The sequence below is a fragment of the Armigeres subalbatus genome, chromosome 2, assembly GCF_024139115.2.
Source record: "Armigeres subalbatus isolate Guangzhou_Male chromosome 2, GZ_Asu_2, whole genome shotgun sequence".
NCBI lineage: Eukaryota > Metazoa > Arthropoda > Insecta > Diptera > Culicidae > Armigeres > Armigeres subalbatus.
Window position 1 is genome coordinate 298,746,250 of NC_085140.1, and position 23,871 is coordinate 298,770,120.

The window sequence follows — 23,871 nt, forward strand, 5'->3', positions numbered from 1 at the left end:
ACTGCGATAACACTTTCATAACAAACTATAAAAAAGTTTCCCGCTTCAAGATGGAACCAAAAATTAACTGAGGTTTGGAGTCTCTAGTGATCCCTGGTGAAACAATTTTTGAAAAAAAAAAATAGGAACGCGGCTTCAAGATCCAAGACAGTAAGTGTTACTTTAATATGTTACAGATGTTCTAGGTTCTCCAAATTATCTTAGATTAATTTAGATCGTTTGGTCGTCCAGGTAAACTACAGCTGATATGGACTCGAAGTCAACTGTTTATGTCCATATAGGCGCACAGAGTTCAAGGGTATTATTTACAATTCAGTCATCTACATCTGGTTAAACCGCTAGCATCCCATCATACTATTCAAAAGCTATGATTTGATACTGGATACTTGATGGGCTACACTGCCGTCATACATTTGTCCCATGGTTGCTGGAGTTTCCTATATATATGGGAAATTATGCGTATAACGGCAGTACAGCTCTTTGACGAGCCTACGCCAAATGGAGTATCCTTCGCTTCCAGTCGCCCTGAACGATGAGTGCCCTCAGGTTATCTTCAACTGCAAAAACCCATTGTGTACGCGGCCTTCCACGAAACCCACGATCTACGTCTTGACGTCTGACGTTGACGTCTGGGAAGGAGCGACCTCCACAACTCTGGTCCTCACAAGTTCCAATCTCACGCTTCCACGGGTCTTCCACAATCGACCGCCAGCTAAGGGTTTTGTACTTAGCTGGTAGTGCAGCCTGGGCACTGTTGTCCTTCTGACATCAGCTAGAGTGAGTGGGTGCGACCAACGGGACCATCGTCCCTAACCCCTAATCCCAAGGCGTTAAGCGGCCCGTGCCGAGGGGATGCATGGCCAGGGGGTGAAATAATGAGCTAGGCCTTTAACGGAGCCTGTGGGGTACCTGGGCACCCTTCACAGTAATTGTCCCTTACCACGTCATGCTGGGCTCTGGCGTGGTGGACCTCTTTTCCCGAGCAACTCGTGGGACCAAAATGGAAAACCAAGTCAATTCTTCAATTAGTGCTAGTAGTGTAGGTGACAACCCCTTCGCAAGAGGTGGGTTGTAAGGGTCTCCGCCTAGGAGGTCAGAGGCAATAGTCGGCAGCTCAGTGTGCATCGCCAGCGTGGGTCACTTAAACTTCTCCTCGGCTACGCCGGTAGAGGTTATGGACGGCCTATGGCTGATGGGGGCGATGAACCGCAAACGCGATGGGCTTTCGGCCTTCGAGGTGGCGACGGAACAGCTGGACGCCATCATCGACTTTGCGTCATCGAACCATAATATCAGTAAGGACCTCAAGAGGAGCTTGCTGAAACTTCAAAAGCCGATGTTGGACGCCAAGCTGGAGAGGGCGGTCGGGACGACCAAGTATAAACCCGTGAAATCCGTGGAGTCGAGGTCTACCCAGACTAAGGCCCAAGGATTCGCGAAGTCGGGGAAGGTCGAATCGACCGAGGGAGTGCCAGCGAAGACGGTGGTGCCAAAGTCTACCCAGACTGAGGCTCAAGTATTGGCGGACACGTCGGGGGTGACTGCTCCAACGGAACAGACACAAAAACGAAGCAGACACAAAACGCGGAGGGTTACTACCCCGAACAAGGGTAGTGGGCTGGGAAGCTGAACCCCGGCCAGGTACCTCCAAAACCGGGGGAGGAAGGACCTGGAAAGGTCCGTCCACCCAGGAAAGACGGTGGTAAGGGGATACGGCAGGCTGATAGCTCTCAGCCACCCCTGACCAGGGAAATAGAGGGGGATGACGCCTCCTGGACCCTGGTCAAGAACAAGAGGAAACCGAAGACGTCAAGGGCCGAAAAGAAGGCCCAGGCGAATGAGGGTAGCAAGAAGTCTAGGGCAGGCGCCAATCGCTCCAGGGGCGATGCCCTAGTCATCAAGACGGACGAGGCTAAGTACTCGGACGTCTTGAAGGCGATGAGGAGTGACGTCAAGCTTGGTGAACTCGGCGCCGACGTACGTCGAATAAGACGTACCCGGATGGGCGAGATGATTCTCGAGCTGAAGCGGGGCGTCTCGCAAAAGGGCGCCGCCTACAAGAAGTTGACGGAAGAAGTCCTTGGCGAGACGGTCAAGGTGAGGGCACTCACGACGGAGGTGAATCTAAGGGTTAAAGACCTGGACGAGATCATCGAAGTCGAAGAGCTCGTCACGGCACTGCGGCGACAGTGTGAAGTGTAGACGCCCACCGCAGTCGTTCGGCTACGGAAAGGTTCGGCAGGGACGTAGGTAGCATTGGTTCGGCTATCTGCAGTGCACGCCTCCAAGGTAGTCAAGTTAGGGAGCGTCAAGGTGGGATGGTCGGTGTGCCCTGTGGGCATATACGAGCAACCCGAAGTTTGCTTCAAGTGCCTGGAACCGGCCCTGACAGAAGCAATCTCTGCCGACGCTGCGGATTGGAGGGACATAAGGCGAAGTGCTGCACGAACCCTCCCAAGTGTTTGATTTGTTCCAGTAAAGCTGTGAACAGCAAGCACCCCATGGGGGGTTCGAAGTGCCCGGCGTTTAAGCGTGCTGCAAATTCACAATGCAGGTAACACAGCTGGCTTGCTCGGCCTCGCCCGAGTGTTTGGTGTGCGCTGGTTTAGAGGAAACGGCGGAACACATGTTGTTCGTGTGCCCACGTTTTCACGCAATGCGTGACCACATGCTTGCCACATGTGGTCTGGTTGTAAAATGTCATCTGCATGTCATTTGACTAATTTGTTCTTAACTTTCTTCAGAAGCCAAATTTATTCCATAATTTTAGATGTACTCATAACGCTTGAGTAGGGCTATATTTTTGTCCAAGGGTACATTGCTCTAAATATTATATATAAGGCTGGATAGTGAAAAATCTCCAAAATGTCACGTGTCATTTGACATAATGTCATTTGAATGACATTTTGCCTCCCACGCCTCAGATTACATATTTACAGCAATGTCTTGTCAGACAAAGTTGTAGGCACATTTAAGCGCTATAAGTTCGTCATACCTCAGGAATGATGGCTGCCTTCAGATAAAAGTTCTAGGAAAATTATACAACCGAATGCAAATCATTCCACGTCGAGCATCCGTGCGAGGCAGTTCGTAGTCCGCGTACGGTCGATTTATATTTCGGGTTTTTCCTAAAGAACAGGTTTTTTACCGAAGCCTTTTAAATCGAAGTGCTAGTGTGAAAGTGGTGCTTACTTGTAGCAAATAAGTTACCACCAGCAAAGTGCATCATCGTAGTTTTTTGCAATATTCTTCGACATCCATCGTCACGTGGGCGCAGTCATCATCTCCCCACGCCGACAGTGCCACCACCATCATCAGTGATCGTGCGCCTCGACCAACACAGACGCTACCGTCCCGCCACCACCCGCCAAGCTGCAGTGTTGTTCTTGTTACGAACAGTAACATATACAGCGTGGTTGGCTTCAATCGCGCCTCGGGCGAGTGACCGTCCGTTCGGTGTGTGCTGCCACAACCACTAGTCGGTGACACAGTAGTGTGAAAGCTAAGTATATTATTTAGTCTCTTCTCTTTGATTCCCTTTTTCCCGTCTTTTGATCAGTTGAACCAAGTCTGTTTTTTTCTCTCACTATTTTCCCCTGTTTTTCGCTCGTTATTTTTTCTCTTCCCCTGTGATAAGTGTTTAATAGTGTGTGCCTCGCTGTTGCGAGACATTTTATATCAGCAATGCGCGAAGGCGACGATGGCGGGGGTACATCGTACTCCGTAAATAATAATGTTTTGTTGCATTCCGGTGTAGCGAGCCAAAACAAAATGGACACTAGCAACACCAATGTTTCCCCTACGAACCCTCGCCACAAGGCCTACCCTCCCGACTCTGGTACGTTGTTTTCTTTCGACCCAAAGGCAAACGCTTGAATATCAGCCAGATCAGCAAAGATCTGGAAAAGCGATTTTCGTCTGTCACGACCATTGACATGGTTGGGTCCAGTAAGCTTCGCGTCACGGTCAGTGATCGCAAACAGGCCAACGAGATTGCCACCTGTGAGCTTTTCACTCTCGAATATAAGGTGTATTTACCGTCAGCAGTGTGTGAGATCGCGGGGGTGGTGATGGAGGGAAGTATGACGTGCGCCGACTTGAAACAAGGTGTCGGTCGTTTCAAGAACGTTTCTTTGCCTGCTGTTGCAATACTGGATTGCAAGCAAATGTATTCGGTGTTGCAGGAGGAAGAGAAGTGGATTTATTCGCCGTCTGATTCTTTCTGCGTCACCTTCTCCGGGTCCGCACTGCCTGACTACGTAGTGATTGGCAAACTTCGTCTACCTGTTCGGCTGTATGTACCGAAGGTGATGAATTGCGTTAATTGCAAGCAGCTGGGCCACACCGCTCAGTACTGCTGCAATAAACCTCGCTGTGTATCGTGCGGAGAGAAGCATGTGGAGGGTGCGTGTAAGACGGCACCGAAATGTGTCTATTGTAACGAAAGCCCTCCACATGCTCTTGAAGCTTGCCCAACGTACATACAGCAGCGAATCCACCAGAAGCGGTCTCTTCAGCAACGTTCCCGACGAAGTTACGCCGAAATGTTGAGGAAGGCCGCTTCTCCAGTCGTTTCTGACACCATCTACTCGTCTCTTCCTTTGGACGATCAAGGTAGCTCTGACTCCGAGGTTGGAAATGGGGTTCCCTTTGTTTTCAATGGCTCAACGAGGAAGAGAATAAAACAGAGCCAGCGACCCTCGAAAAAGCCTAGAAAACAGCCTCAAAGTGAGCCCCAATCCAACATGGTCAAATTCAAAGCGGGTGGAAATACTCAAAAACGTTCAACTTTTGTGGTTTCACATCGGGATGATCGAGAGTTTTCACCACTTCCGGGAACATCTAAAATCCCAGATGCCCCAATTTTTGCGATTTCTCAGCCAGAAAGAGAGCATAGTGAGCGAGCAGAACAACCTCCGAGTGCTCCAATGTTCACACTTTCTGGCATCGTGGAGCTCATCCTCAACTTCTTTGATGCCTCCGACCCCGTGAAGAACATGGTCAAAACAGTTCTTCCTATTCTGACTCCTCTCCTGAAGCAGCTGGCTTCAAAAATGCCCCTCTTCGAGTCATTTGTATCCTTCGATGGCTAACTTCGTCGATAAGGCCAATATGATTTCTTTTCTACAGTGGAACTGTCGAAGTATTCTTCCAAAATTAGATATTTTTAAATTTTTAGTTAACAAATTACAGTGCGATGCTTTTGCTTTATGTGAAACATGGCTAACACCAGATGTGAACCTTCATTTTCCTGATTTCAACATAATCCGCCGCGATCGGGCAAATCCATATGGAGGGGTGCTTTTAGGGATCAGAAAACAGCACTCCTTCTATAGAGTCGATCTTAGTCCGATGTCAGGCACCGAAGCTGTCGCATGTCAGGTGACTATTCGAGGAAAAGACCTCAGTATCGCCTCGATATATCTTCCTCCAAACACCGCGATATCTCGTACTCGGTTATGCCCGAGCCACGGTTGCTCTTGGGAGATTTTAACTCCCACGGAACAGGCTGGGGGGAACTGTACGACGACAACCGTTCATCAATGATATACGACCTCTGCGACGACTTCAATATGTCAATTTTGAATACAGGAGAAGTTACACGAGTGGCTCCTTCAGCAAGAGATAGCCGTCTAGATCTTTCCATTTGTTCGAGCTCATTATCGTTGGACTGTACTTGGAAGGTGGTCCAACATCCCCATGGTAGTGATAATTTGCCGATCGAAGTCAAGATTTCCAATGGACGTAATCAATCTGTTTCTATCGACCTCTCATATGACCTCACGAAGCACATCGATTGGGGCACATATGCGGAGGCCATCATTGATGGCTTAATGTCGATAGAAGCACTTCCCCCGCGAGAAGAGTACGAGTTTTTATCTCAGTTGATCCTTAACAGCGCTTTTCAGGCACAACGACGGCCAGTGCCAGGAGCTTCGGTTCGTAGGAAACCACACAGCCTGTGGTGGGATGTCGAGTGTACACAACTTTATCGCGAAAAATCCGCCGCGTTTAAAGAATTCCGGAAGCAACAATTCCGCTCCAGGCATGGATAGAATCAGGTTCAGTTTGCTTAAAAACCTCCCAGACGTCGCGAAGAGGCGCTTATTGAACTTGTTCAACCAGTTACTGGAGTACAATATTGTTCCAGATGATTGGAGGCAAGTGAGGGTGATAGCCATCCAGAAGCCCGGAAAACCCGCGTCGGATTATAATTCGTATCGCCCCATCGCGATGCTGTCCTGTCTTCGGAAGTTGTTGGAGAAAATTATTCTTTTCCGGCTAGACAAATGGGTTGAATCGAATAGTTTTTTGTCAGATACACAATTTGGTTTCCGCAGAGCAAGGAACGAACGACTGTCTTGCGTTGCTTTCTTCAGAAATTCAGCTTACTTTCGCTAAAAAGGAGCAAATGGGCTCAGTGTTTTTGGACATTAAGGGGGCTTTTGATTCAGTTTGCGTTGATGTCTTATCCGACAAACTCCACTCGTGTGGACTTTCACCTATTTTGAACAATTATTTGTACAATTTGTTGTCAGAGAAGCGTATGAGTTTTTCTCATGGTGACTCGGCAACTTCACGAATTAGCTACATGGGTCTCCCCCAGGGCCCATGTTTGAGCCCCCTACTTTACAATTTTTACGTTAGAGACATTGATGAATGTCTCATGCCAAATTGCTCGTTAAGACAGCTTGCAGATGACTGCGTTGTATCCGTTTCGGGGCCAACCGCTGTTGATCTGCAAGGACCGTTGCAAGATACTCTGGACAATCTGTCCACATGGGCTACCAAGCTGGGTATCGAATTCTCTCCGGAGAAAACTGAGATGGTTGTCTTTTCAAAAAAACATAAGCCGGCAAAGTTCCCGCTCCAACTGATGGGTAAGACAATCACTCATAGCATGTCTTCTAAATACCTCGGGGTCTGGTTCGACTCGAAATGCACCTTCGGGAAGCAAATTGTGTATCTGACACAAAAATGCCAGAAACGGATCAACTTCATGCGATCAATAACCGGAACATTGTGGGGAGCGCATCCCGAAGATCTGATGATGTTGTATCGAACCACCATTTTGTCGCTCCTCGAATATGGTAGTTTCTGCTTCCAGTCCGCGGCTAAAACACACATGTTGAAGCTTCAGCGGATTCAATACCGCTGTCTCCGTATCGCGTTAGGATGTATGAATTCGACTCATACGATGAGCTTGGAAGTACTTGCGGGAGTACTGCCACTTACAGATCGTTTCGCGGAATTATCGCTCCGGTTCCTCATCCGCTGTGAGGTTCTCAATCCATTGGTCATTGACAACTTCGAGAAGCTGCTCGAACAAAACCCTCAATCCCGATTCATGAGTATTTACCACTGGTATATGACGCTGGAGGTAAGCCCTTCTTCGGCAGATACCAATCGTGCTAACTTCTTATACTCTTACAGTTCCTCTGTTACTTTTGATCTGTCCATGAAGCAGGATGTTCATGGAATACCAGACTTTCTTCGAGCGGAGGTCATACCTCCATTATTTGCAAGCAAATACGGGCACGCTAGCGAGAAGAGAAGCTTTTTCACTGACGGGTCAAAAATGGATGACTCCACTGGTTTCGGTGTTTTCAACGTTTTTCATAGCGCCTACTTTAAGCTCAAAGAGCCTTGATCCGTATATACTGCTGAGCTAGCAGCTATACACCATTCGCTCGAACAAATCGCATCCCTGCCTCCTGACCACTTTTTCATCTTCACCGACAGTCTAAGTTCATTGGAGGCTGTTCGGTCAATGAAACCGGTGAAGCACTCAGCGTATCTCCTAAAGGGGATAAAGAAAGCTTTGAGTGCTCTATCGAAACGGTCATTCACAATCACCATGGCTTGGGTCCCTTCTCATTGCTCGATCCCGGGAAATGAGAAAGCGGACTCTTTGGCTAAGGTGGGCGCTATGGAAGGTGATATTTATGATCGGAAAATCACCTTCGATGAATTTTTCACATTAGTTCGTCAGGAAACCTTGAACAGCTGGCAACAGAAATGGACAAATGGGGAGTTGGGTAGATGGCTGTATTCGCCCGCAGGTGTCGAAGCGTCCATGGTTCAAAAAATTGAATATGGGACGAGACTTCATTCGAACCATATGTCGTCTAATGTCCAATCACTACACTCTAAATGCACATCTTTTCAGAGTGGGGCTCTCGGAAGGAAATCTCTGTGTTTGCGGCGAGGATTATCAGGACATCTATCATGTCGTGTGGGCGTGCGAGGAGCATCGTGGCCCCAGATCTGCGCTAACTGAACATCTCCGGGTCCGAGGAAAACAACCAAAGCCTATTAGGGAAGTGTTGTCGGGCCTTGATCTCGAGTACATGTCCCTGGTCCACCAATTTTTGAAAGTTGCCGATATAAAACTGTAATCATTGTCTGCCCATTCCCTTGTCTGTCATACCCCATTACGAATGTCCTCCTCTTGTTGTACATTTGAATGTCTGTCGTTAATCCCTTCCGTATGTCTTTCTCTCGTTGTTATCTCCCAAAAAAAAGTTTGTTTGTCCCGTTACAGATGTGAAACATCGCGAGGAATGTCAACTTTGTGAGCATCAGCATCGTAATTACTTAAGTATCCTAAAATCCTTTCCTTTCCTACTGTATTATTGTATTCCCTAACCTCGACCAAACCGCGAGTCTTTCGGTTCACCAAAACTAACACTATGTATAAGAATCAAGAAATGTATTGTTAAACTTGATTTCGGCTCCGTAACGCTTCACGGCAAATGAACCTTCCAAATAAACGAAAGATTAAAAAAAAACCGAATGCAAATGACATTTTACAACACTGGTCTGGACACTACCCCGGGACAACCTAGTTCGGAGGATGTGTAAAGATGAAGTTGGCTGGAACGCCGTTTTATCGGCTATCGTCCAAATCGTCTCGGAGCTACACAGAAGGTGGCGCGTGGACTCAAGGATGGCTAGTTCAGGCGCAAATAAGAGGTGCTCCAAGGGATCGGAGTCGGCTTCATGGGTCATACTGGTGCCCTGTGGTCGAGCTCGATCCTTTTATCGAACAAGTGGCCGCGCGAAGAACAACATGATATCGTCGCTTTCGCGGCGTCGGTCAACCGGGCGGGTTCCGAGCCCGAGGGCGGAAAGGGGTCCTCGTTAAAGGCTGGGGCAGGCGTAGGCACCGCGTCGGCAAGTCCCTCTGTATGTTGACGAATAGACCCTATCGCAGAGAAGTCAATTTGGGGTGCACGCGGCATCATCATTCTTGATCGCAGCCAGGGCCGGATGTAGGGGGGGTCCGGGGGGGCCGTGGCCCCGGGCCCCCACAAATCTTATGTACCAAAACCAACGTTTTATGTACATTTTAGGGCCCCCACAAACTGTTGGCCCCGGGGCCCCCTTCCGGCTTAATCCGGCCCTGATCGCAGCGTATTGATTCAACAAACATTTTATCGAAATTAAATTTCTACATACCATCTCGACAACTGCGTCATCGACATACATTTTTAATTAATCACTGCCGTACAAATTATGCAAAATTCGGACCTCTCAATCAGATGATGGCCATCTATAATCAACACTGCGAAACTATTGACTTTACAATGTCTCGGCAGAACCTAAAAAATTTTTTTGTCACAATTCGAAACCTACTACTTAACCAAACTATTTTTATTTTTATACACTATAATACCGTATTTATAGCATTAAGAAAATAAAGAAAAACATGTATGTTGTATATGTACTAGTCTACGTCGGTTGACGAAATAAATAAATAAATAAATAAACAGTTTAGCGGGTCGGGCCTCCCCCGTTTGCTGTTGGAGGTGGTCTCGAACCCCGCACTTCCTGGACAACCCAGGATGTCTGTTGAGCAGATTCCCCCTCCATTGCTTAGGAGGAAAAAAAGACAATTTTTTATGACCACAATGAGATTTGTCGAATGAAACGAGATAATTTTCCTCAATTTCACACAAAATGATTATCACTATTTCCAGGCATCATGTTTTAGAGCTGAGGGGTGCTTCGGAATGTCGAATTGTGGCCATTTGCGTAGCGTAGCGCAGTTTCATAATACTGGTGTTTTGCGTTTCTAGGGATGCTCAATTTTCCCCTGCAATGCCTTGAGTCAGGACGCTGTTTTTTGAAAAATTGTAAAATTCGGTTTACTTAATATAATTTACCATAGTTTACTACTATTCCATAAGGAAATGTCACATAAACTTTTTGAACATTCCTAGATGCCTTTGAAAGGGACTATTATATTGGAAAACAAAACAGCGTTCAAAATGACTATTGACTATATTTCAGCCATTTCTAAAACGATATTAAACTTTTTTTTTTCATAAATGTGTCCAAAAATTATTCCAGAGAAGATAGATAACGTAATACAAACAATATTCCTACAGAAATAATAGGTTCTTCAAATCATTCTGGAGTTCAGATCAATTGATCTACCAGGTCAACTACATTCTGTAACACACCGCACCTATGGGTGCAATTCAACCATGCCTCTACCAGGTGTTCTAAGTTCTACAAACTGTTCCGCAGTTTAGAAAATTTTGGAACATGTAGAAAAACACAGTTTCGGCTTTAGTGAATACAATTTTGCATTTGAGCGTTATTACCTTTTTACACCTTTACTTCTAAAATTGTTAATCGTCTTCTCGCAAACGCATACCTATTTATGTTAATGCATTTAGTAATATGTATGTACAAAATCCAAACTACAACTATTCTTGTGCGAGGGATGCAATAACTTAAATGAGTTATCTATTTAATATAATGCTATGAGGCTGCAAAGCTAGAAAAACCCTCCTTCCTCTTCCGTTACTTAGAAGGATTCATTACGTCAGCGAGAATGTCATAAAAATAAATTGAACTCCTTGTCTTTCACTGGCGCATCCACAGCATCCCGACTACCACCTAACTGCTAAATATATGCAAAGCTCTTGATGACGATAACTAATTAACTCTTCCTGCAATGAAACCCTAGCAAAGTTGCACGGCAAACGCCGAACGGTTGCCCGCGCGCTATCGATAGTATAAAAACCATTTCAATCAGCTTTTCCGTCATCAATCCAGTATCAAGTGCCTGTTCAATAGAGGAGTTGTGCGATTGTGTGCCGGACGACCGTTTACTGAGAGTATCAGATTTGCTTTGGTTTGCCAAACAATTGCCATTCGCTTCCGATCATCCCGCCCGGATATGGATCTGGTGAAACTGTTCAGCGTGCTGCTAATCTGCGCCTCTTTGATCTTCGTTTGTGATGCACAGGTGAGGGTTTCGGTGGAGTGCCAAGCAGTGCATATTGGCATAATCATTGCTGGCGTGGTTGACTCATTTGACGTAGCGTAGAGTGAAAGCTGAGTCGCTAATTAGAGATTGAGTTTGATTAAAATCTAATCTCATTGGCACTGTACTTCCTGCTGCATAGCAGACGCTAATAAATTACCATTGCCGTCGGTCGGATGTGTAATTGAGATTCTGAATAGTAGAGCTCTTCTAACTATTACAGGATGTACATACTCCAAGATTGGAGCTAAGTCAATGCTCAGTCAATTATACAGTGATTATTTACTCTATTTCAATTAATTGGCTTCTGAAATTTTGTTTTAAAGTTTAACCAGTAGAAGAAAATGTTTGTAGATCTAAGATGTGATGATAAAAAAACTAAAATTTTCTCAAAAGAACTTGATACCAAAAATGTACTGATATGTGAACAGAATGAACAGAAATAAGTAATTAAAACATTGATTTACAAAATCTCTCGTCAAACAAGTGAAATGTTGATTCTAATCATCTCATTCGATACGTAATATCTTCCATCAGCTCACTTTCACTCCATCTTGGGGAAAACGCTCCTCAAACGCCCTGACCATGAACATGCCCGGTTCGTTCGGTGTGCAGGACAGCTGTAAAACGCCAGTGGACTCACTAATGGTGATTTACCGGATGATTCAGGTAAATATGGTGTCATCTTCAAATCTAACCCAACTCCACCTATAATTAATTCACTCCTCCACAGACCGAAGCGCAGAAGATTCTGGAATGCAATCAAAAGTAGAAACCGCGATCAAGAGATGGACTGCTGTCATCAAACGGCACCGCTGCCACGAAAGTCAAAAAAGCTACGTTTCGAGCGGAAGCGATTGTTTCTATTTTTGCTCCATTTATTAAGTTTAAAATCTGTAGATATGTAAAAGATTAATTCATCCGTTTCGTTCCTTGTGAGATACCCACACAAACAACACTCACATCGACCAAGCGCCCAAATATAGACCTCACAGAAAATGGCATAAGTGAATAAGGTCCGTTGTCATTTTTCAATCCGAAACGCACTTTCCTGGATGGGATACCGGTATCTGTGAATTTGAAATAAATGCTCGTTTCACTTGAAAAGTTTCAAAATAACGGGAATAAAAAATCTTTCAACAAATTATTATCAGTGAAACGTGAATCAGCCGTACGGTTACGCGAGAATCCTAAACTAAATGCTCAACACATGTTGACACAATTGCTGATCATCACATGGAGCTATAGCCTTATGACATTCTCAGCGAACTCCAATGGAGACTCTAACGTTCCGAAAATCATCATTACCATAAACGATAGGCCTCAGATTGAAAACTAAAACAATCATTGGGAAATTTAGGAAGAAACGCAAAGACCGAGTCTAATGTATGGTTTCTTTATTTCCCTCCAAGACAGATTTTTCTTCATTGGCCAACATAGCAGATCATAAATTTATAATAGTTGAATAATACTTACTACCACGTGAGTATCCTGATGATGAACCTCCTTCTGAAAGTTGGTACTCAAAGCACTGCGATGCGATCCATTGATCATCATTATCCTTTCGAATTTGAGCGCAATCTGCAATTCATAAAATGAACGAAATATCTACAATCAACGAAATTAAAAATATATTGTACAATATTCAATTGCAATATAATGTAATTTTGTATTTTTTTCAAATTGATTTATCTGAGGCTTATTTGTTTTATACAAAACTCTACGAAACCGATAGGCTTTTTGAATAACGCGCTTTTTTGCAAGCCTTTTCTTGTTCTCGCAGAACTAGAAAAGGCTCCTACTCTTTCGTTGTTCCTCAGGATGTTCTCGCAAAACTTGTTTTCTTTTTTCTCTGTATAATTAAGAATACCCTCGTGTGCATACCACAACTGGTCATTAGAGTGATCTAAATTTTGACTTTTTTTTATCCCCGATGCTTAAACGATTACATTTGCCTTTTTAATAATCATCCTAAATTTTCAGCTAATTTGGGTGGCAAATGCTATCGTTTAAACATCGGGTGCCAAAGATTTCTCCAAGAATACATTCGATCAATCCTATAAGAATTCCTTTTTATTTTTTTCCGGGGATTCCTTTGAAAATCCGGATATTCCTTCGGATATAAATCCAGAAGGGCCCCCCTTTAGCCTAGCGGTAAGATGCGCGGCTATAAAGCAAGACCATGCTGAGGGGGTGATTGGGTTCGATTCCCGGTGCCGGTCTAGACAATTTTCGGCTTGTAAATTGTCTCGATGCAACATGCGAATGCAAAAATGGTTACTTGGCTTAGAAACCTCGCGGCTGATAACTGTGGAAGTGCTGAATGAACACTAAGCAGCGAGGCGGCAATGTCCCAGTGGGGGATGTAATCCCAATAAGAAGAAGAAGATAAATCCAGAAGTTCCTTCGAGAATTTAAGAAAAGATTCTAAAAATTTCTAGGGAATTTCGCTAAGAAATCCTTCAAAACTTTCGCTAGGAGAACTTTTAGGAAAACCATAATAAAATTCTGAAGGAGTTCTTCCAGATTCTTTTTGGGAACTGAATTAAGAACTCCTTCGGAAATATCTGTAAAAATCCCTTCGGATTTTTTCAGAAATCCTTCGTCAAGAATTCCGTTAAAAATACCTTCATGAGTTTTAACGAAATTTCTTCCGAACACACTTAAATCAATTCGGTGAATTTTTGGTGAATTGTTCGGTAATTCATTTATTAAGTCTACATCTAAGCAGATAACACTGAATCAACAATTTGACGCCACAATACACGGTTCGAGGTCGCATCTCACCATCTTCGAACACGCCCCACGCTCGCCAAGTCGTTTTGTCCACCTCGCTCACTGTCCTCCACGCCGTCTCGTACCTGAAGGAACGGAAGCGAACACCATCTTTGCAGGGTTGCTGCCCGGCATTCTTGCAACATGCCCTGCCCATCGTACCCTTCTTGCTTTAGCTACCTTCTGAATACTGGGTTCGCCGTCGAGCTGGACGAGCACGTGATTCATTCTTCGCCACCACACACCGTCTTCTTCCACACCACCAAAGATGGTCCTAAGCACCCGTCTCTCGAATACTCCGAGTGCTTGCAAGTCCTCCTCGAGCATTGTCCATGTTTCATGTCCGTAGAGGACTACCGGTCTTATCAGCGTCTTGTACATGATACATTTGGTGCGGTGGCGAATATTTTTGACCGCAGTTTCTTCTGGAGCCCGTAGTAGGTCCGACTTCCACAGATAATGCGCCTTCGTATTTCACGACTAACATTTTTATCAGCCGTTGGCAAGGATCCGAGGTAGACGAATTCCTCGACCACCTCGATGGTATCCCCGTCTATCGTAACACTGCTTCCCAGGCGGGCCCTGTCGCGCTCGGTTCCGCCCACAAGCATATAATTGGTCTTTGACGCATTCACCACCAGTCCAACTTTTGATACTTCGCGTTTCAGGCGGGTGTACAGCTCTGCCACTTTCTCAAATATTCGGCCGACAATGTCCATATCATCCGCGAAACAAATAAATTGACTGAATCTGTTGAAAATCGTACAGCGGCTGTTACACCCGGCTCTCCTCATGACACCTTCTAGCGCAATGTTGAACAACAGGCACGAACGTCCATCACCTTGTCTTAGTCTCACGGCGCGATTCGAACAAACTGGAGTGTTCGCCCGGAATCTTCACACAGTTTTGCACACCATCCACCGTTGCTTCGATCATTCTGGTAAGCTTCTCAGGGAAGCAGTTCTCGTCCATAATTTTCCATAGCTCTACGCGGTCTATACGGTCTATACGCCTTGAAATCAACGAACAGATGGTGCGTTGGGACCTGGTATTCACGGCATGTTTGAAGGATTTGCCGTACAGTAAAGATCTGGTCCGTTGTAGAGCGGCCGTCAACGAAGCCGGCTTGATAACTTCCCACGAACTCATTCACTAATGGTGACAGACGCCGGAAGATGATCTGGGATATCACTTTGTAGGCGGCATTAAGGATAGTGATCGCTCGATAGTTCTCACACTCCAGCTTGTCACCTTTCTTGTAGATGGGGCATATAACCCCTTCCTTCCACTCCTCCGGTTCAGTTTCCCAGATTCTGACTATTAGTTTGTGCAGGCAAGTGACTAGCTTCCCTGGGCCCATCTTGATGAGCTCAGCTCCGATACCATCCTTACCAGCTGCTTTATTGGTCTTTAGCTGTAGGATGGCATCCTTAACTTCCCTCAAGATGGGGGCTGGCTGGCTTCCATCGTCCGCTGAACTGACGTAGTCATCTCCTCCGCTGCCTTGACTTTCACTGTCTGTACTCTCTGCGCCATTCAAATGTTCCTCGTGGTTCTGCTTCCACCTTTCGATCACCACACGTCAAGATACTCCCATCCTTATCCCGGCACATTTCAGCTCGCGGCACGAAGCCTTTGCGGGATGCGTTGAGCTTCTGATAGAACTTGCGTGTTTCTTGAGAACGGCACAGCTGTTCCATATCCTCGCACTCCGCTTCTACCAAGCGGCGTTTCTTCTCCTGAAAAAGGCGGGTCTGCTGTCTCCGCTTCCGTCTATAACGTTCCACGTTCTGCCGGGTACCTTGCTGCATTCTTTGTCGAACCAATCGTTCCGTCGACTTCGTCCCATATACCCAACGTTGTTCTCCGCTGCGTCGTTAATGACTGCTTTGACTGGGCTCCATCGAGCTCACCCTCTTCCGGCAACGCTGCCTCGAGATACTGCGCGTATGCAGTGGGGACATCAGGTCGGTCGTCAGTATCGATCATTGTTGATGACGGATAGTTTTGGGCGCAGTTTAAGCATCACCAGATAGTGGTCAGAGTCGATTTTAGCGCCACGATATGTCCTGACGTCGATAATGTCGGAGAAGTACCGTCCATCAATCAAAACGCGGTCGATTTGTGATTCTGTCTGCAGTGGTGATCTCCAGATGTACCGATACGGGAGGCTGTGTTGGAAGTAGGTGCTGCGAATGACCATATTCTTGGAGGCGGCGAAATCAATTAGTCGTAGGCCGTTTTTTTTCGTCAGCCGAGAAGCCCTGAACTTCCCAATAGTCGGTCTAAACTCCTCCTCTTGGCCAACCTGAGCGTTCAAATCTCCTATGATGATTTTGACGTCGTGGCTTGGGCAGCTGTCGTACTCACGTTTCAGCTGCGCGTAGAATGCGTCCTTATCATCATAAGTGCTTCCGGAGTGTGGGCTATGGACGTTGATTATGCTGAAGTTGAATAATTGGCCTTTGATACTCAACCTGCACATTCTTTCATTTATCGGCCACCACCCGATCACGCGCCTTTGCATATCGCCCATCACTATGAAAGCTGTTCCCAGCTGGTGTGTGTTGCCGTAGCTCTGGTAGATGGTATGATTACCTTTAAACGTTCGCACCATTGATCCCTTCCAACAAACCTCCTGCAGCGCTACGATGCCGAATCCACGGTCCTTGAGCACATCGGCGAGTATGCGCGTACTCCCGATGAAGTTGAGAGATTTGCTGACACCAAACTCCCTAAATTTCCGGAGGACCATTCCTCCTTATTCCCGGTGGACCATGGTGCACAGTTTCATTTAGAGTGTCCATGTGTCCATGTGTATTTTTATGACGAAAGCTTGGAGTTTTTGTGAAAAGCTATGCGTTTTTGTCTTCATCTTATTTATGTCTACCATCAGAACATTCTTTTGTTTTTGTTTTAAGTTTTAAGAGTTTTTAGAAATACCAATAGAATATTTCAAATAGTGTTTGTTGTTATTGCTTTCTCTTGACATTCTTTGGTAACATACGTCAGTACAATTACAAATTTTCCATGGAAAAATTTAATTTTATACTGTTTTATTTCGTTTTCTCTTTATTTTATATTGCCGCCGAAGTAATAATCACTGTATTAGCAGAAAGCTCTGACAAATTGAAAAAAAGAGCGCAAAAGATTCTTCGCTAATAAAACCGACTAGAACAGGAATGCACTAGAACTAGTGGAATCTTCCTATAACGAGCTTCTTGACTCTTGCGACCGTAGACACCAGGACAACTTGCAGCCGAATTTAAAGAACAACCCCTCCATGTGTTGGAAGTTTGTGAAATCTCAGAAGTCAACTAACCAAATTCCGAAGACGGTGAATTACGGCTCCATCAAATTTTGCATCTTCCTACTTTCATCGAATTGTTACAACAACAAAAAGCAATATTTGGCATATCTTTATGGCTTGTGTAAATGGCGATAAAATTGATTTGCTATCAAAAACTTTTTTTCTTCGTTTTCAACTAATTTGGACTATGCCAAATAACTTTTATTCTAGCATTTTTTCCAAAGGTGATTATTTATTATTGAAATCTGTTACCGAATAATAGAGTGTAATAGAGTGGAAATATAGAGAAAAAAGTTTTAGGCTCGATTCAACCGTCAATTTAAATTGAGCGACTACAGATACATCTGGGAGCTGCGGACTCGATCGAATCAAAGTTTCAAGATATTTTGCTTGAAACTCGCAAATTTCCTCCCAGTGTTCACTGTACACGTTACGATTTTCTCACATTGAATTATCATTATGTTTATCTTTATAAAATTAATTACAAAGATTCCGTCAATTTACCGCATCGTATATATTAACGTGTCGAATGTTAAATTAATTCATACCCTCTAGTTATGTTGAATCCGTCGATATATTTAAAACGACGCCAGTAAATTGAAATTTGTTGAAAATGAGCTATATTTAGTATGAGTTGATTTATACGTGTACTCTCTCGTCTACGCTCAAAATGCACAAAACCTCTCTCGATGTGATGGATACTTTTTGACACCAGACCAGCAGCTTGGGGTCTAGACTAGTCTCCTTCCGGGACAGCAAGAAATCCCGGGGTCATAACGTTTCAAATCTTTGAAAAGGCGTGGGTGGAAAGAGCCAAAACTATTTCAATACGCACCGCTTTTTAGATGAGATGATAGTTATGGCATGTTTTATTCCGTTCCGTCAGTGGAATTTTTGTTGATCGAACTTTATGAGAATCATTGATATACAAGAAATGTGCAGGTCAGATTTGACCATAATTGATTGTAGCCTTGGCAAATAATTAAAAATCTGCTGAAACCGCAATTTCTTCTGAAGTAATAAATTATGCAACTTTGTTGTAATTATTGATCACAAGACAAACTTGCGTAGAGATTAACGAATTACACCATAACACTTCGTTATTAAACAAAACTTATGTATAACAATTATTTGAATTTGTGTAAAGAAACAAAAAATACAAAATCTACCATAGTTGCTCAAGCACCGTTGATTTGAAATTTGAATTCAAACCGTAAATTTATTCGGAAATTTCGGAGGAATATTTTCGGAAATTTCTTCAGGAATTTTGTAGAATAATTTGCGCAAACTCCAGCCAGCAAGTTTCGCCAGGAGTTCATGCAGGAAATTTCGCCAATTAACATTTTGAATGCCAATTTAACCGCAATTTTACGGCAGGAATTTGTGCCGTTTTTTACTAGAAACTCAGATGAAATCTCCAAGAACGATACAAGGATTCATTATTCGTGCAAAGATTCATCCCGGAAATTCCTGCCTGACCTGACAAATATCTCAGAATTACGATGAAATTTCCGAGATAAAAAACGGATATTCATGTCTGTTGAAGGATGTTTTGTATGCGCCATGTTTCAGAATAGTTTAAAAATGGCAACAAGCGCCCCTCTTCTAATAACATTTTTTTAAAGAATGCTCAAGAGTGTAATCATGGCATTTAATAAAAGCTTGTAAATATCCGAAAAATCATGTAAGGGGCCGTCCAGAAACCACGTGGTCATATATGGGGGGAGGGGGGGGGGCGTGGAAAATGACCACGATAAGCCACATGGGGGGAGGGGGGGTGTTGCTCTCGAACCACGTGGTTTTTTTTTTGCACGAAAAACTTTTGGTGCATAACAATAACGGTGTAAAATATACATATCATTGAAATTTAATGATTTAATCATTAAACGCAAAGGGCATCTAAGGGCCGATGTTTACGTAGCGTCTTTTCAACTCAGCGTTAAAAGACGTAGGTGTGCATCGAGAAAAATCGATAACGCAGCGTCGGTCGCATCGCCTTTGCATATCTGCATTATTTGACCGTCTTAGCCTAAGATCCTATGTCCATACAAAAATAAACGAAAAACAGGTTGCGATTCAGTTTCAATTTCCACCAGAAAATTTGGAAAGGAAAAAGGGAAAAAAAATAAAAAAAAATTCCGCCGCAGATGGTTTTTGGCATCACGCCGCCGACACTTTTGCATCAGCGGACTGCAGCTACAATTTTGAAAAATGTTCATGTTTTTACAATAATCCAAGAAAAAATCTAATGAAGAAAAATTCAAAAAAATTTCTTATGGATATTCAGGATAAATCAAGTAAAGAAATTTGCTGTAAAAACTTTGACATTACTTCATACAATCCTGCTGGCATTCAGATTTTTTTTTGAACAATTCCCTCTGAAAAATTTTTCTTGGAAATTTTGCTGCAAATTGATAATGAAAAAAAAACAAAACATCTCCAGTTTAAATTCCGAAATTTTTTCCTTAAAACTCCGAAAAAAATTCCATGTCAATTCTGTCTGAAAATTTTAATAAATTTCTTCGACAAGTTCTTCCGAATCTTCGCCAGAAATTCTTCTTCATTTACAAAAGAAGTTTTTCGAACATTTTAAGGAGTGCACTTCAAAATGTTCAGTCTCCAGTTAGCCTTGCGAGCAAAGGCGTAGGATTGCCAATCCGGAGATGACGAGCTCGATTCTCGTCCTTGTCTAGGATGTTTTCGGGTGGGAAACATTCTCGACACCCTAGGTATAATGTATCCATCGTACTTGCTACACAAAATATATAATCGTGCAATGGCTGGCATATAAAAGCTTTCAATTTATAACTGAGGAAATGTTAATAGAATATACTAAGTTGAAAAGCAGGAAGTTGGTTGGTTGGAAGTTGGAATATGGAGCCAATGCCACATGAAACACTTTGATATTTCCGTTGATTTTTTTTTTTTCAATTTTGGAATTTTGAAATGAAAATTTTTCAGAATACTTTGTTACGCTATTTGTTAATTAAATTTTCCAAGTATTTTTTTTATTAGAGGTATTATTTAGAATTTCCACGGAAGAGTCTATGGATTATCTTCAAAAAATTCTTTGGATTTTCAAAGAATAAATCTTTAGAATTCTCAAGGTTCATGTTTTTTTTTTAATCTGAACCAGAAATCATTTCAAAATTTCATCGGGAATTCATTCTTCTTCGGGATGTCATTTTGATTTCTTTGTAGGTTCAGCTAAACATTGCTTTAAATCTTTACCATGCAAAGATGCACACCCTAGTAACATTTTGGTTTTATGATGGTTTTATAACACTCTTGAAGAGTAAATTATGGTCTTCAAGAGCGTTATAAAACTTAAAATGTTTCTTGGGCAGGAAATGATTTAGAAAGTTTAAGGAATTTTCACATCAGAAAATCTTTAAAATTTGGATTTAATTTTTTAAGGAATTCCTACTAAAAAAGCTTCAAAAGTACAACCTTTACAAGTACTACAAAAGTACAATTTTTTCGATATTTCCACTTGTAAAAACATCGGAATTTTCTCGGGAAATTCATTATTGGTGTTTCAGATAAACTTTTTTCGATTTTCTACTGGAAAATCTTGAGAATTTCCATCGGAAATATTTTGGCATATTCCGAATAATTTCTTTTGAAAATTAAAAAACTGCTGAAAATTTCTAAGAATTTCTTTTGGAAAACAAAAAAATCCATTGGAAACTTATAAGAATTTCCTTTGAAGATTCATTAAAATTGCCCGGGATTTTGAAAAAAATCTTTAGAGATTCTTGTCTTGTCTGGATTTTTTTCTAATTTATACTGTAAATTCTTCGGAATATGATGTTTATTGGAATTTTCATAGTAAATATGCATTTCGGATCCTTCTACGAATTCTTCTAGTTCTTCAAAATTTCTACCGAACATTTTTCGGAGCTCTTCCACAGAATTTCGGAAAAAAATGTCGTTGAAATTCTAAAGATATTCCGGGGAGACTGCAACTCCAGAATAATTATTCTTGAAAATTAAGAAGATCTTGGAATTTAAAATTAATCCAAGCAATAAATGTAGGCAATAATTTAGGCTTAAGAAGCCTAGTTTTTATGATATTGAATAATTAGGATAATTGATCGAAAAAAAATAATAATGCACCTAAATGTTCTAAATACACAAAATTCTAGTAGTGCGTATGAAAAAGGTTATGACATAGAGAAGCTTGCATTTAAAAAATCAACATGAAATTCTAAATAAAATGCTTTTTAAATTCATAAAAGGGTCTTAGATTCCTGCGATATGAAAAAAAGTGGCAGTGTTCCAGAAAAAAACACTCCAATTCCTAAAAACAATCTAGGTTAAAAAATAGTGTTATAATAACGATTGAAATTAAATTCCAAAACAACCCTCAACAACCCTTTCAGTAATGATGGGTCATATATGCCCAGCGTTTTAGGTTGTCTATAAAATCACAAAAGATGACTAGGCCACCATTTTCTTCAGTAAAATTGTTCATCTAGATATTGGCTTTACAGAAAAAATATGGGAGCTCAAATTTGACTGACCATGAAAACTCAGATATCCGAAACCTTGGGAAGATTTCGATTCTAAGAGCATGTAAATAAAGTTTAAATGTTTGAATCATTCTGAACACTCAGATAAGATGGGTTATCCTGAACGTTAAGCCAGTGATTAATATTCAGGAATACGAGATGCTCAAGGTACTTCAAAATACTCTCAAGTTCAGCCCACGAATCTACCAGATCAATCAAGACGTTTTCCTTGGAAAATTATTCCAAAGAACCGTCAGAGTGACCGAGAAAATATTTTTAATATGGCATCATTGGCTTCCACGAGTCGATATCAAAATAAAATTTCAATGAAGAATTAGAAATTTTGAGAGATGAGCCAGCTCTGGATTGAAAATCTCTTTAGCAGAGCAACAAATAGAAATTTTCCATAATAAAATAGGAAATTGCCAATAAAGAACAATAATACACACAATAATAGTAAATTAGCACTTGTAAAAGCAAAAATTGCAATTATGAAATAAAAATTTTCCATAAAGAAATCAAAATGTTCAACGAAAAAATGCAAAAGTTTCATGAATAAATCAATGTTAGCAATGAACAATTCAAAACGAAAATATTTTATAATTATTTATTTCTAATATTGATGATTCTGAAAACAATACTGCAATTTCTACAAGAATGCTACTCAAAAGAAACATCAGTAGGAGGTTTTATTTGCATCTCTAAGATTACATATTAAGTTTGTGATTCTCTGATAAACTTTTCGTTGTACGAGTTCAGTTCAGATGCTTCGCTGAGGTTAATATCTAAAAAAATATTTAAAAAAAAAACACTAATAAAAAATAAAAAATAAATTAAAAATATAGGGATATTTTGGAAAATTTCTAAACCATTATAAATTTTTCTCGAAATTTTTATAAGATATTCGCGAGTCCACATTTTTTTTATATCCTCCTGCTGCAGTGAAGGTGTGCGAGTTCTAGATTTCCTAATACCTGATACACATTACAACATGATAACATCATCAAAATTTTCGACTTCATGAAAATTTATAATTTCCATCTTCAAAATTGATCGGATTAACCATATGTTTTAGTTACACAAGGTTTTTTTTAAATTTTTGTACTTGAAAAAAAACCACGTGGTCATAGGGGGGGAGGGGGGGGTCTGTCAAATGACCACGATAAGCCACATGGGGGGAGGGGGGGGGTTGAATATCTTCAAAAATTTGACCACGTGGTTTCTGGATGGCCCCTAAGTAATTGACTTTGAACGTAAATTTTGTACTCAACAACATTTGCTAACAAAAAAAAATTGTAAACGACCTAAGCCTTCGACTCTCATCTGCAAAACTATAATGTTTGCCGACGATCTCAAAATCTTCAGAGCAGGGTTCGGATTTCTCACTCACTCACGCGACAACTGATCACTCCACCATGCATTTTATCCGGATAAATTACAGTGCGATAAACTCCGGCACAAGCGATGGTGCGAAAAATTGTTATCCTTCTTCCCATGTTTCGCGAAAATCAAATGTGGCTTACTTTGCCTCTCCAAGCTGAATGAATCTGACGATGCGCCACGATAAGCAAAAGGTTCAATACAGCAGTTTTTCCCATTGCTTTCAATCAATTCATGTGGTGGCGTGGGCGCACTGAACGTTTTAAAATTGTTTTGGGTTCGAATCCCGTTGCGGTCCTAAATTTTTGAAAATATGCTTGTAAAATTTATCTGATGACGCGACGAGAAGGAAAATTTGTGGATTAAAATTAAATTATCCGGCGATCCGGCGCTCAAGAATTTATCACCCGCCATCCCGACTAGAAGGTCATATCAAAATTATATCATACTATGTTATTATGTTATACTAAATTTTTATAACAAAATTTGTTAGAAACATGGTGCAGGATGTTGTTAAAATAACTAAATTTCTATCAAAAACTGCACTACAGGAAACAAAAAACTATCAAATTGTGTTACAATTTTATCATAAAAATAACATATTCTGTTAG

At 42.1% G+C, this 23,871-nt stretch overlaps 2 protein-coding genes across 2 annotated transcripts in view; one reads left to right on the forward strand and one right to left on the reverse strand.

Annotated features, from left to right (window-relative positions):
* Positions 1-11,049: 11,049 nt before the first annotated feature.
* Positions 11,050-12,151, forward strand: LOC134212472 (hypertrehalosaemic prohormone). Its single transcript, XM_062690370.1, has 3 exons — positions 11,050-11,263; positions 11,819-11,950; positions 12,015-12,151. Exons 1-3 carry the CDS (start codon positions 11,195-11,197, stop codon positions 12,051-12,053), a joined length of 240 nt encoding a protein of 79 aa, XP_062546354.1. The 5' UTR covers positions 11,050-11,194; the 3' UTR covers positions 12,054-12,151.
* Positions 12,120-23,871, reverse strand: part of LOC134212469 (crossover junction endonuclease MUS81) — a 43,470-nt gene continuing 31,718 nt past the window's right edge. The window contains exons 4-5 of the transcript XR_009979284.1: positions 12,758-12,862; positions 12,120-12,351 (exon numbers count right to left, since the gene is read on the reverse strand). The gene's annotated coding sequence lies outside the window, so the exon portion shown is untranslated. The remainder of the gene's footprint in view (positions 12,352-12,757; positions 12,863-23,871) is intronic.

What these genes read in the sequence shown, in the direction of transcription:
- LOC134212472 (XM_062690370.1), top strand. Translation starts at nt 11,195, where the DNA reads ATGGATCTGGTGAAACTGTTCAGCGTGCTGCTAATCTGCGCCTCTTTG. An exon ending in TCTTCGTTTGTGATGCACAG is followed by an intron (nt 11,264 to 11,818) that starts GTGAGGGTTTCG and finishes ATCTTCCATCAG; the next exon opens with CTCACTTTCACTCCATCTTG. An exon ending in TGATTTACCGGATGATTCAG is followed by an intron (nt 11,951 to 12,014) that starts GTAAATATGGTG and finishes ACTCCTCCACAG; the next exon opens with ACCGAAGCGCAGAAGATTCT.